Source organism: Pristiophorus japonicus, chromosome 26 (assembly GCF_044704955.1).
Source record: "Pristiophorus japonicus isolate sPriJap1 chromosome 26, sPriJap1.hap1, whole genome shotgun sequence".
NCBI lineage: Eukaryota > Metazoa > Chordata > Chondrichthyes > Pristiophoridae > Pristiophorus > Pristiophorus japonicus.
Window position 1 is genome coordinate 7,382,555 of NC_092002.1, and position 14,502 is coordinate 7,397,056.

General features: G+C 53.6%; 1 protein-coding gene across 1 annotated transcript in view; it reads left to right on the forward strand.

Annotated features, from left to right (window-relative positions):
* Positions 1 to 14,502, forward strand: part of LOC139239029 (myotonin-protein kinase-like) — a 34,266-nt gene that overhangs the window by 13,496 nt on the left and 6,268 nt on the right. Inside the window, exons 2-7 of the mRNA XM_070867532.1 lie at positions 760 to 851; positions 5,711 to 5,794; positions 6,920 to 7,015; positions 8,575 to 8,723; positions 11,387 to 11,480; positions 13,251 to 13,451. Of these exons, the coding sequence (XP_070723633.1) occupies positions 760 to 851; positions 5,711 to 5,794; positions 6,920 to 7,015; positions 8,575 to 8,723; positions 11,387 to 11,480; positions 13,251 to 13,451 (716 nt within the window). The remainder of the gene's footprint in view (positions 1 to 759; positions 852 to 5,710; positions 5,795 to 6,919; positions 7,016 to 8,574; positions 8,724 to 11,386; positions 11,481 to 13,250; positions 13,452 to 14,502) is intronic.

The following is a 14,502-nucleotide window of genomic DNA, read 5'->3' on the forward strand; positions in this document are numbered from 1 at the left end:
CCCACTCACCTAACCTGTCCAAGTCACCCTGCAGCCTCTTAGCATCCTCCTCACAGCTCACACCGCCACCCAGCTTAGTGTCATCTGCAAACTTGGAGATATTACATTCAATTCCTTCGTCTAAATCATTAATGTATATTGTAAATAGCTGGGGTCCCAGCACTGAGCCCTGCAGCACCCCACTAGTCACTGCCTGCCATTCTGAAAAGGACCCGTTTATCCCGACTCTCTGCTTCCTGTCTGCCAACCAGTTCTCTATCCACGTCAGTACATTACCACCAATACCATGTGCTTTAATTTTGCACACCAACCTCTTGTGTGGGACCTTGTCAAAAGCCTTTGCTGTTTGTGGGAACTTGCTGTGCGCTGTGTTGGCTGCTGTGTTTCCTACCTTACAACAGTGACTGCACTCCAAAACGTACTTCATTGGCTGTAAAGGCGCGATATTTATTTCTTCCTTCCCTCCTTCCCTTCCTCTCTTCTGTCCCTCCCTCCCTTCCTCTCTTCTGTCCCTCCCTCCCTCCCTCTCTTCTGTCCCTCCCTCCCTCCCTCTCTTCTGTCCCTCCCTCCCTCCCTCTCTTCTGTCCCTCCCTCCCTCCCTCTCTTCTGTCCCTCCCTCCCTCCCTCTCTTCTGTCCTCCCTTCCCTCCACCCCTCCCACACCGCAGAGATGCTTCAATCCCCTGTGGGAGTTCGAGTGTTGCTGGATATAACTGACGGGCCGGGGTTGCTCATGTCCTGTTGTGTTGTATTTCGCCAGCTCATCCGATCGTCAGGAAGGTGAAGGACATGATGCTGCACGGGAATGACTTTGAAATCCTGAAAGTCATCGGGAGGGGCGCTTTCAGTGAGGTAAGCGAGCCAGTGCCAAGGCACTGGAAATAGATTTTTAATACAAGCTCCCTGTCAACCCAGAACCACCACCTGTCATTGTGTGATGATATATCCTCTCTAAATGTCAGGTAGATTAGTGGATGGGTCCCACAAGTAGTCTTCACACAGCCAAGGCCAAAGGAATATTCCACTTGGCACGACTATAAAGTCAGGATAAATAGACTGGTACTGCATCGAATTACACTGAATTGTACGGCACAGGATCAGCTCATTCAGCCCCACCGCTCCTTGCCGGTGTTTATGCTCCACACGAGCCCCCTCCCACCCCTCTTCATCTCCCCCGCCCCATCACCATAACCCTCTATTCCCTTCTCCCTCATGTGTTTATCCAGCCTCCCCTTAAATGCCTCGATACTATTCGCCTCAACCCCTCCCTGTGGCAGCGAGTTCCACATTCTCACCGCTCTCTGGGTAAAGAGGTTTCTCCTGAGTTCCCGATCGGATTGACTTCTTTTTAAAAACTCACGGGATGTGGGCGTCGCTGGCAAGGTCAGAATTTATCGCCCATCCCAGCCCGACAACAGCCACCCGAGAGAGCAGGCGGGGCCTCGGTTTAACGTCCCATCCAAACGATGGCACCTCTGACAGTGAGGCACTCCCTCAGCATTGCCCCTCCGACAGTGCAGCACTCCCTCGGTACTCATCATCATCGGCAGTCCCTCGAAATCGAGGAAGACTTGCTTCCACTCTAAAAGTGAGTTCTCAGGTGACATAGAAACATAGAAAATAGGTGCAGGAGTAGGCCATTCGTCCCTTCGAGCCTGCACCACCATTCAATATGATCATGGCTGATCATTCACCTCAGTATCCCATTCCTGCTTTCTCTCCATACCCCTTGATCCCTTTAGCCGTAAGGGCCACATCTAACTCCCTTTTGATGTACAGTCCGATGCGGGAATCTGTCACAGGTGGGACAGACAGTGGTTGAGGGAAAGGGAGGGTGGGACTGGTTTGCCGCACGCTCCTTCCGCTGCCTGCGCTTGATTTCTGCGCGCTCTCAGCGACGAGACTCGAGGTGCTCAGCGCCCTCCCGGATGCACTTCCTCCACTTAGGGCGGTCTTTGGCCAGGGACTCCCAGGTGTCGGTGGGAACTGCAGGGAGTGTGTCAGCCTAGATTTATGTGCTCGAGTTCCAGCTGGCAACACATTCCTGAGGCCCTCTGGGATTAGAAGCATCGCCCAGCATCCAGTCTATTCCGACTCTTCAAAGACTTGTTCACTCACAAAGGTAAATCCATAGCCTCCTGGGTCCTCGTGAAGTGCACACTATCTAATGAAGCAGTTGGACGAGTTCCGCGTTTTATGTCTGAACTGTGGCTGGCAAAATTAATGAGTTAAAACACTGCTAGGCCAAAGCTGGAGTACTGCGTGCAGTCCTGGTCACCGCAATACAGGAAAGATGTGATTGCACTGGAGAGGGTGCAGAGGAGATATACAAGGATGTTGCCAGGACTGGAGAATTTTACCTCTGAGGAAAGATTGGATAGGCTGGGGTTGTTTTATTTGGAACAGAGGAGGCTGAGGGGAGACCTTATTGAGGTGTATAACATTATGAGGGGTCTAGATAGAGTGGATAGGAAGGACTTATGAGGAAAGGTTGAGTAGGTTGGGCCTCTACTCATTGGAATTCAGAAGAGTGAGAGGTGATCTTATCGAAACGTATAAGATTATGAGGGGGTTTGACAAGGTGGATGCAGAGAGGATGTTTCCACTGATGGGGGAGACTAGAACTAGGGGGCATAATCTTAGAATAAGGGGCCGCCCATTTAAAACTGAGATGAGGAGAAATTTCTTCTCTCAGAGGGTTGTAAATCTGTGGAATTCACTGCCTCAGAGAGCTGTGGAAGCTGGGACATTGAAGAAATAGATAGTTTCTTAACCGATAAGGGAATAAGGGGTTATGGGGAGCGGGCGGGGAAGTGGAGCTGAGTCCATGATCGGATCAGCCATGATTGTATTAAATGGCGGACCAGGTTCGAGGGACCATATGGCCTACTCCTGCTCCTATTTCTTATGTTCTCATGACCTATTTCCCTTAGCAGTGGGGTCAACAACCAGGGGGCATAGATTTAAAATAAGATAGGTTTAGAGGAGAAATTTCTTCACCCGAGGGCGGTGGGGGTCTGGAACTCACTGCCTCAAAGGGTGGTAGAGGCAGAAACCCTCAGCACATTTAAAAAGTACCTGGATGTGCACCTGAAGTGCTGTAACCTGCAGGGATACGGACCGAGAGCTGGAAAGTGGGATTAGGCTGGGTAGCTCTTTGTCGGCCGGCACGGACACGATGGGCTGAAATGGCCTCCTTCTGTGCTGTAAGTTTCTATGATTCCCTCGATGTCAGACATTAAAAGAAGCAAGGCAGCTCTTCCAAGCCCTCCCTGGACACAGGAGAGCTGTCATGGGCTGAGAGGAAATCCCTTTCTGACCTCCCTCTCCATCACAAACTTCCTTATCTGTGTATCGATGCAATTCTGGTCACTCCTCCGAGCTTCAGTCTCCTGTTCTCCGTGAAGCCCAAATACTCCATCCTGCTCACCCCTCATTCCCCCTGCACCTTCACAGCGTTGAAAGCAAGACGCAATGCAGAGCTGCCCCTACATACGATATAAACGGGAATGATGGGCAGGAGATGACCAGCTGGTCCATCGAACCTGCCCCAGACCCATTGATGGCCGGAGATTCATGGCTAGGTACTTCCCAGTCCGTTCCCTTCCCATAGCCGTGTGTTGAGGGAGTGCAGCGAAGGTTCACCAGACTGATTCCCGGGATGGCAGGAATGACATATGAGGAGAGACTGGATCGACTGGGCCTGTATTCACTGGAGTTTAGAAGGATGAGAGGGGATCTCATAGAAACATATAAAATTCTGACGGGACTGGACAGATTAGATGCAGGAAGAATGTTCCCGATGTTGGGGAAGTCCAGAACCAGGGGTCACAGTCTTAGGATAAGGGGTAAGCCATTTGGGACCGAGATGAGGAGAAACTTCTTCACTCAGAGAGTTGTTAACCTGTGGAATTCTCTACCACAGAAAGTTGTTGATGCTAGTTCATTGGATATATTCAGGAGGGAGTTAGATATGGCCCTTGTGGCTAAAGGGATCAAGGGGTATGGAGAGAAAGCAGGAAAGGGGTACTGAGGTGAATGATCTTATTGAATGGTGGTGCAGGCTTGAAGGGCCGAATGACCTACTCCTGCACCTACATTCTATGTTTCTATGTTTCTCTGCCATTCCACCCATCCCCAATCCTTAATTGGCCCCTCTGATTCTATGAATTGGGGGTGGACTGCCATCATCATCATAGGCAGACCCTTGAAATGAGGATGACTTGCTTCCACGCCAAAAAAGGGATGATTTCACAGGTGTTGCAATGAAGGACCTAATATGGGATTGGGGGTAGTGTACTGACATGGATTGAGAACTGGTTGTCAGACAGGAAGCAAAGAGTAGGAGTAAATGGGTACTTTTCAGAATGGCAGGCAGTGACTAGTGGGGTACCGCAAGGTTCTGTGCTGGGGCCCCAGCTGTTTACACTGTACATTAATGATTTAGATGAGGGGATTAAATGTAGTATCTCCAAATTTGCGGATGACACTAAGTTGGGTGGCAGTGTGAGCTGCGAGGAGGATGCTGTGAGGCTGCAGAGCGACTTGGATAGGTTAGGTGAGTGGGCAAATGCATGGCAGATGAAGTATAATGTGGATAAATGTGAGGTTATCCACTTTGGTGGTAAAAACAGAGAGACAGACTATTATCTGAATGGTGACAGATTAGGAAAAGGGGAGGTGCAAAGAGACCTGGGTGTCATGGTACATCAGTCATTGAAGGTTGGCATGCAGGTGCAGCAGGCGGTTAAGAAAGCAAATGGCATGTTGGCCTTCATAGCAAGGGGATTTGAGTACAGGGGCAGGGAGGTGTTGCTACAGTTGTACAGGGCATTGGTGAGGCCACACCTGGAGTATTGTGTACAGTTTTGGTCTCCTAACCTGAGGAAGGACATTCTTGCTATTGAGGGAGTGCAGCGAAGGTTCACCAGACTGATTCCCGGGATGGCGGGACTGACCTATCAAGAAAGACTGGATCAACTGGGCTTGTATTCACTGGAGTTCAGAAGAATGAGAGGGGACCTCATAGAAACATATAAAATTCTGACGGGGTTAGACAGGTTAGATGCAGGAAGAATGTTCCCAATGTTGGGGAAGTCCAGAACCAGGCGTCACAGTCTAAGGATAAGGGGTAAGCCATTTAGGACCGAGATGCGGAGGAACTTCTTCACCCAGAGAGTGGTGAACCTGTGGAATTCTCTACCACAGAAAGTTGTTGAGGCCAATTCACTAAATATATTCAAAAAGGAGTTAGATGAAGTCCTTACTACTAGGGGGATCAAGGGGTATGGCGAGAAAGCAGGAATGGGGTACTGAAGTTGAATGTTCAGCCATGAACTCATTGAATGGCGGTGCAGGCTAGAAGGGCCGAATGGCCTACTCCTGCACCTATTTTCTATGTTTCTATCTATGTTTCTATTTCAGATCCTGAACTACATCCTGAACTACTTCATGAAAGATGCCTGTGGGTGGATTATTTTAACGTGGGGTGACCGTTGCACACCAGCCACCACACGGGCTTGACAGAGCGAGGTCTTGGTCCAGAGACCAGGATTAACCAGGACGACTGGAGACCAGCTCTGCTGCACGGACCGAGTGCGCGCACATATCGCACAGTGTGGGCTGGCCCCTTGCTGTCAGATATAATAACCGAGTGACTGGATACATTGGCCGGCCGGAACGCTGATAGTACCCTGTCTTCTCCCTGCTAGATCGCGGTGGTGAGGATGAAGCTCACGGACCGGGTGTACGCGATGAAGAGGATGAACAAGTGGGATATGTTAAACCGAGAGGAGGTAGGAGAGTTCTGGTCCACGAGCGGACCATCGACCCTCGGGCCAGCAACACTAACCCCCTCCCCGTGTGGCAGTGGCTGGGCAGAAACCCCAGTTTAAAAGGCGTTACTGCATTCGGATGTCGTAAAGACGGATTAATACTGAGACTGCGTATAGAGGCTCCCTCTACACTGTCCCGACAAACACTCCCAGGGCAGGTACAGCACGGGGTTAGATACAGAGTAAAGCTCCCTCTACACTGTCCCATCAAACACTCCCAGGGCAGGTACAGCACGGGGTTAGATACAGAGTAAAGCTCCCTCTACACTGTCCCGACAAACACTCCCAGGGCAGGTACAGCACGGGGTTAGATACAGAGTAAAGCTCCCTCGACACTGTCCCATCAAACACTCCCAGGGCAGATACAGCACGGGTTAGATACAGAGTAAAGCTCCCTCTACACTGTCCCATCAAACACTCCCAGGGCAGGTACAGCACGGGGTTAGATACAGAGTAAAGCTCCCTCACACTGTACCGCAGTCGCGAACTTGGAAAAGCAAATCTTACTGGGCATGAGTGACAATATGCATTTCCCACAGCAGCCCTGTTGAGTGAGATGGCTAATTACTGTTGAACTGGGGATTGGATTGTGATGTGAGGCCACACCCATGTGGGATGAACTTCAGCTGGGGGAAGCACGCACTTGCGCTGGGGTACGGGACTTCGGCTGGAACTTGGGAGGTTTTTGCTGTCTTGGTGGAGATCTATCCTCTGTGGCTTTTGAAGTCAGAACGGATCGAATTGCACTTTGCAAAGTCAGTTAGAACTTGTCGGGGTGTGGGGGGGGGGGGCGGTTCCCGTTACACATTCCAGAGAAACATCTGGGTGTGGCTTATCCTCCAAGGGAACCAATCCGCAATCAGGTCATGTGATAATGGAGAGCCAATCAGAGACAAAGCGGCCATTTTGATAGAGTGAATAACTGCGTCCATTCGATTGAAACTACCTGAAGTCACATGAGACCAGCAATCTTGGGCTGGAATTGTACTCAAGTGCTGTAAGTGTCTACCACACCGCCCATGTGTGTTGGCTTTTCTATGGTAAACCATTAACCAGATAACAATTCGATACAAATTATTTCCTCAGACTGCCCGTTTCCGTGAGGAGCGTGACATCCTTGTGAACGGCAACAGTCAGTGGATCACCAAACTACACTTTGCCTTTCAAGATGGGGATCACCTGGTAGGTGCCTCGGGCAAAGTAATCTTGACTGAGAAGCAATTGCATTGTCTCTCCCGTATCATCAATAGGTATTCATTATCATCATCATCATCAGAGGCGGTCCCTCGAACGAGGATGACTTGCTTCCACACGAGTTCACAGGTGTTTCAATGAAGGACCCGATGGTCCAGTCCTGAACTCCAGTTGAGGGGGTGAAAGAAGCCTGTGGGTGGATTTGTTTAACGTGGGGTGGCCGTTGCACACCAGCCACCACACGGGGCTTGACAGAGCGAGGTCTTGGTCCAGTGGCAAGGGTTGAACCAGGACGACTGGAGACCTGCTCTGCTGCACGGACCCAGTGCGCGCACATATCGCACAGTGTGGGCTGGGCCCCGTGCTGCCCCTGGGCCCCTGGGCTCTCCTGGGCCCCGTACCCTCATTCGCCGCCCCTCCGCCCACCATGTTCCAGGGCCCAGCGCTCCAGCTCTATTTGTAGCCCTGACCTGCAGTGGTGTCCTCTCACAGGTCAGGTGCGGCCCACAATGTACACAACAGGTACTGACCCAGGCAGCTCACCTGCCCCCCATCACTGACCTGTACTGACCCATAGACTCCCTCCTGTCCCATTCCCATCTCGTACTGACCCATAAAAAACAAAATCGAAAGACTTGCATTTATATTGCACCTTTCACGACCACCGGACGTTCCAAAGCATTTCACAGCCAATGAAGTATTTTTTTGTTTTGACGTGCAGTCGTTGTTGTAATGGCGTAAACCAAGCTCATGGTCTACAGGGCTGTGGTGATACCCGCCCTCCTGTATGGCTCAGAGACGTGGACCATATACAGGAGACATCTCAAGTCGCTGGAGAAATACCACCAATGGTGTCTCTGCAAGATCCTACAAATCCCCCGGGAGGACAGACGCACCAACGTTAGCGTCCTCGACCCAGGCCAACATCCCCGGCATCGAAGCACTGACCACACTCGACCAGCTCCGCTGGGCAGGGCCACATTGTCCACATGCCAGACACGAGGCTCCCAAAGCCAGCGCTCTACTCAGAACTCCTTCACGGCAAACGTGCCCCAGGTGGGCAGAGGAAACGTTACAGGGACAACCCTCAAAGCCTCCCTGATAAAGTGCAACATCCCCACCGGCACCTGGGAGCCCCTGGCCAAAGACCAGTCCGCCCTAAGTGGAGGAAGTGCATCCGGGAGGGCACTGAGCACCTCGAGTCTCGTCGCCGAGAGCGTGCAGAAACCAAGCGCAGGCAGCGGAAGGAGCGTGCGGCAAACCAGTCCCACCCTCCCCTTCCCTCAACCACTGTCTGTCCCACCTGTGACAGGGACTGGGGCTCCCGTATTGGACTGTTCAGTCACCTGAGAACTCACTTTTAGAGTGGAAGCAAGCCTTCCTCGATTTCGAGGGACTGCCTGTGATGATGATGGTAGGAAACGGGTGTGTGTCACTCTGACAGTATCCTTAAGGACAATGTGAATGTGGTGTGGATTTTTGATGTCTGCTTTTCGACCCCAAAAAGTTTTTGTATAAACTTCTGGATTCTGCCCTCCCCGTTCCAGTATTTCATCATGGATTACTATGCGGGCGGGGACTTCCTGACCTTAATGAGCAGGTTTGACGATCGTTTCCCAGAAGACATGGCACGGTTTTACCTGGCGGAACTGGCACTGGCAATCAGCTCGGTCCACGACCTCGGCTACATACACAGGTAGGTCAAATCGGGCACCCCTCACGTTGCCTGGGCATCTCCTGCCCCGTTCGATGTAGAAAGGCCTTTCACCGCCTCGGGACGGCCCCGAAGCGCTTTGCAGCCAACAAAGTACTTTTTGGAGTGTGGTCACTGTTGGAACGTGGCAGCCGATGTGTGCACAGCAAGATCCCACAGACAGCAATGTGATAATGACCCAGGTCATCTGCTTTTTTGTTATGTTTATTGAGGGATAAATATTGGCCCCAGGACACCGGGAAGAACTCCCCTGCTCTTCTTCGAAATAATGCCATAGGACTTTTTACGTCCACCTGAGAGAGCAGGCGGGGCCTCGGTTTAACGTCTCATCTGAAAGACGGCACCTCCGACAGAGCGGCGCTCCCTCAGCACCGCCCCTCCGACAGTGCGGCGCTCCCTCAGCACCGCCCCTCCGACAGTGCGGCGCTCCCTCAGTACTGCCCCTCCGACAGTGCGGCGCTCCCTCAGTACTGCCCCTCCGACACTGCGGCGCTCCCTCAGTACTGCTCCTCCGACAGTGCGGCGCACCCTCAGTACTGCCACTCCGACAGTGCGGCGCTCCCTCAGTACTGCCCCTCCGACAGTGCGGCGCTCCCTCAGTACTGCCCCTCGATAGTGCGGCGCTCCCTCAGTACCGCCCCTCCGACAGTGCGGCGCTCCCTCAGTACTGCCCCTCCGACAGTGCGGCACACCCTTAGTACTGCCCCTCCGACAGTGCGACGCTCCCTCAGTACCGCCCCTCCGACAGTGCGGCGCTCCCTCAGTACTGCCCCTCCGACAGTGCGGCACACCCTCAGTACTGTCCCTCCGACAGTGCGGCGCTCCCTCAGTAACGCCCCTCCGACAGTGCGGTGCTCCCTCAGCACGCCCCTCCGACAGTGCAGCGCTCCCTCAGTACTGCCCCTCCGACAGTGCGGCGCTCCCTCAGCACTGCCCCTCCGACAGTGCGGCACACCCTCAGTACTGTCCCTCCGACAGTGCGGCACTCCCTCAGTACTGCCCCTCCGACAGTGCGGCGCTCTCTCAATTTTTTTCTTTATTGCAATTAGAGACAAAGTTCAGGACCGTAGGCAGAGACTGGAGATGCAGCTAAGGGGAGGCTGGAGACAGCATTGGTTGGAAGTAGGGAGGGGGTCATTTCCCACAGCTGCTGCCAGGATCGGCCAAGAGGCCATTCTTGGAATGCGCGCCTTGTCAACCTGTGCTGGCTTCTATTTTCCAGCGGATGTTAAAGGTCACCAGGAGGTCATAAGCCAATCATCAGCAGAGAGGGTGTAGTGTTGCAAACGGTTCGCACACACTTCGGTTATTGTTGGCAGTGGGAGCGCGAGGTGTCGGATAACTGATGGATCGGTCTCCCCCTCGGTCTGGGTGCCCGCCACAGACTTGGTGACAAGCGCAGCATCCACCAGCTCCTTGCCAGCGCAACCAGAGTGCAATGCACAGCTGACTGAAGCGGACTGCGAGACACTAAATAGCTCCCTCTAACCCGTCTCGTGAAACCCAACGTCTGCCTCTCCTCTCGTCTCTCAGGCCCAGCGTGGATTGCACGCGCCGTGTGACACACAGTGTCGCCGTCTCAATACTTATCCCTCGCCCGGCGTTGACCCACGCTGGCGGGTACGGGGCCCATGGGCGCTGTTCTCCTGCACCTCCGACACATAGAAACATAGAAAATAGGTGCAGGAGCAGGCCATTCGGCCCTTCGAACCTGCACCACCATCCAATATGATCATGGCTGATCATGCAACTTCAGTACCCCATTCTAGCCTTCTCTCCATACCCCTTGATCCCTTTAGCCGTAAGGGCCACATCTAACTCCCTTTTGAATATATCTAACGAACTGGCCTCAACAACTCTCTGCGGTAGAGAATTCCACAGGTTCACAACTTTCTAAGTGAAGAAGTTTCTCCTCATCTCGGTCCTAAATGGCTTACCCCTTATCCTTAGACTGTGACCCCTGGTTCTGGACTTCCCCAACATCGGTAACATTCTTCCCGCATCTAACCTGTCCAGTCCCGTCAGAATTTTATATGTTTCTATGAGGTCCCCTCTCATCCTTCTAAACTCCAGTGAATAAAGGCCCAGTCGACCCAGTCTCTCCTCATATGTCATTCCTGCCATCCCGGGAATCAGTCTGGTGAACCTTCGCTGCACTCCCTCAATAGCAAGAACGTCCTTCCTCAGATTAGGAGTCCATTCTGCACGTGAGGAGATGGGCAGTGAGTGTCGGGGAGAGAGAGGGAAAGAAAGAAAGAAAGAAAGAAAGAAAGAAAGAAAGAAAGAAAGAAAGAAAGAAAGAAAGAAAGAAAGAATGAAAGAAGGATACTGTGCTGTGTACATTGAGTGGGGCAAGTGACTGTGGGGACTCACTAACCTGTGCTATACTGACACTGGCAGCTCTTGTAGGGTTTGACCCTAACTTCGGGAGGTAAGGTCGAGGTTTAACCCTGTTTAGACACAGCCCATTAACTGGCGGGAGAGGGCTAACCCAGAAACACAAGGGGAAGATGGACTACACACGGCTCGCTGGTCCAACACCTGTTCTGGGCAAAGGCTCCAAACAATGCGCACATAGTGAACAATATAAAGTGTTTGTGTTTGAGACCCTGCTCGTCACGTGGATTGTCTTTCCCTTTTGTCAGGGATGTGAAGCCGGATAATGTCCTGCTGGATGTGAGCGGCCATATCAAGCTGGCCGACTTTGGCTCCTGTCTGAGGCTGAATACTGAGGGTCATGTGAGTACAGCTTGTACGGGCGCTAAACTGTGAGCATCAGGGCCAAGCCAGGCCAGACAGAAAGAACAAATGTGCCTTTCACTGTCACAGGATGTCCCCAAAGTGCTTCACAGTCAATAGAACAGAGGAGCAGGCCATTCGGCCCCTCGAGCCCGCTCCGCCATTCAATGAGATCGTGGCCGATCGCCACCTCTGCTCTAGTTGCCTGCCTTTGATCCTTATCCCTTGAGACCCTTACCCAACTCACCTCTGAGTCAGAAGGTTGTGGGTTCAAGTCCCACTCCAGGGACTTGAGCACAAAAATCTAGGCTGACATTCCCAGTGCAGTACTGAGGGAGTGCCGCACTGTCGGAGGGGCAGTACTGAGGGAGCGCCGCACTGTCGGAGGGGCAGTACTGAGGGAACGCCGCACAGTCGGAGGGGCAGTACTGAGGGAGCGCCGCACTGTCGGAGGGGCAGTACTGAGGGAACGCCACACTGTCGGAGGGGCAGTACTGAGGGAGCGCCGTACTGTTGGAGGGGCAGTACTGAGGGAGTGCCGCACTGTCGGAGGTGCCGTCTTTCGGATGAGACGTTAAAATCGAGGCCCCGTCTGCCCTCTCAGGTAGATGTGAAAGATCCCACGGCACTATTCAAAGAAGAGCAGGGTGGATGCTAAGCTAATATTTATCCCTGAACCAACTTTCGCCATGGCCACCAATGGTTGAGCGATTAAAATCGGGGATGTTCAAGAGCCCAGAATTAGAGGAGCGCAGACACCTCGGGGGGTTGTGGGGCTGGAGGAGGTTACAGAGATAGGGAGGGGGCGAGGGCCATGGAGGGATTTGTAAACAAGGATGAGAATTTAAAAATCGAGGCGTTGCTTAACCGGGAGCCAATGTAGGTCAGCGAGCACAGGGGGTGATGGGTGAGCGGGACTCGGTGCGAGTTAGGACACGGGTCAGCGAGCACAGGGGGTGATGGGTGAGCGGGACTGGGTGCGAGTTAGGACACGGGTCAGCGAGCACAGGGGGTGATGGGTGAGCGGGACTCGGTGCGAGTTAGGACACGGGGCAGCGAGCACAGGGGGTGATGGGTGAGCGGGACTCGGTGCGAGTTAGGACACGGGGCAGCGAGCACAGGGGGTGATGGGTGAGCGGGACTCGGTGCGAGTTAGGACACGGTGCAGCGAGCACAGGGGGTGATGGGTGAGCGGGACTCGGTGCGAGTTAGGACACGGGGCAGCGAGCACAGGGCGTGATGGGTGAGCGGGACTCGGTGCGAGTTAGGACACGGGGGCAGCCGAGTTTTCACTACTAAAGGAAATATGTTCAAATAAAAGGAACTAAAACGTCTTTTTTTCTAATGCCCCAAATAGTTTTACTCCCAGGATCGCGGCAGTGTGCCACAGATTAGTCTCCAATTCCTGGAGATGCCAGGGTCATCATTATAGGCGGTCCCTCGAAACGCCAAAAAAAGGACCTGAACTACATCCTGAAGGGTGGAAGATGCCTGTGGGTGGATTTTTTTAACGTGGGGTGACCGTTGCACACCAGCCACCACACGGGGCTTGACAGAGCCAGGTCTTGGTCCAGGGGCAAGGGTTAACCAGGACGACTGGAGACCAGCTCTGCTGCACGGGCCTAGTGCGCACACATCGCAGTGTGGGCTGGGCCCGTGCTGCCCCCTGCCACACTAATGAGTTCTCAGGAGACTGACCAATGCCGGACCTACGGGGTAACCGTGGAGGGTTGACAACGCTCTCTGTGACCCGGCGCCATTTTCTTCCAGGTACGGTCAGCTGTGGCAGTCGGAACCCCTGACTACATCTCCCCGGAGATCCTGCAAGCTGTGGGAGATCCCTCGGCCACGTATGGTCCAGAGTGTGACTGGTGGTCATTCGGGATCTGTTCCTATGAGATGCTTTTTGGACAGACGCCCTTCTATGCCGACACCCTGGCAGAAACATACGGGAAAATTATCAACTACAGAGTAAGTGACGGGGAGCAGAGTTATAATCCACAGCACCTATTTACACCAGTCCCCAGAAAGAAAGGCTTTCACGAAAGCACTTTACAGCCAATGAAGGACTTTTTGAAGTGCAGTCACTGTTGTAATGTGGGAAACGCGGCAGCTAATTGCGCACAGCAAGCTCCCACAAACAGCAACGTGGTAATGACCAGTTAATTTGTTTTTTTGTGATGTTGATTGAGGGATAATTATTGGCCCTGGGACACCGGGGAGAACTCCCCCTACTCTTCTTCAAAATAGTGGCCATGGGATCTTTTATGTAACCTGAGAGAGCAGATGGGGTCTTGGTTTAACATCTCATCCGAAAGACGGCACCTCCGACAGTGCGGCGCTCCCTCAGCACCGCCCCTCCGACAGTGTGGCGCTCCCTCAGCACCGCCCCTCCGACAGTGCGGCGCTCCCTCAGCACCGCCCCTCCGACAGTGCGGCGCTCCCTCAGCACAGCCCCTCCGACAGTGCGGCGCTCCCTCAGCACTGCCCCTCCGACAGTGCGGCGCTCCCTCAGCACCGCCCCTCCGACAGTGCGGCGCTCCCTCAGCACTGCCCCTCCGACAGTGCGGCGCTCCCTCAGCACTGCCCCTCCGACAGTGCGGCGCTCCCTCAGCACTGCCCCTCCGACAGTGCGGCGCTCCCTCAGCACCGCCCTTCCGACAGTGCGGCGCTCCCTCAGCACTGCCCCTCCGACAGTACGGCACTCCCTCAGCACTGCCCCTCCGACAGTGCGGCGCTCCCTCAGCACTGCCCCTCCGACAGTGCGGCGCTCCCTCAGCACTGCCCCTCCGACAGTGCGGCGCTCCCTCAGCACTGCCCCTCCGACAGTGCGGCGCTCCCTCAGCACTGCACTGGGAGTGTCAGCCTGGATTTTTTTGTGTTCAAGTCTCTGAAGTGAGACTTGAACCCACGACCTTCTGACTCAGAAGGCGAGAGTGCTGCCCACTGAACTACAGCTGACACTATGACCAGAGCAAAGAGAGCCTTATAATGAGAGTAGACTGTTATAAGAGCGAGTGTA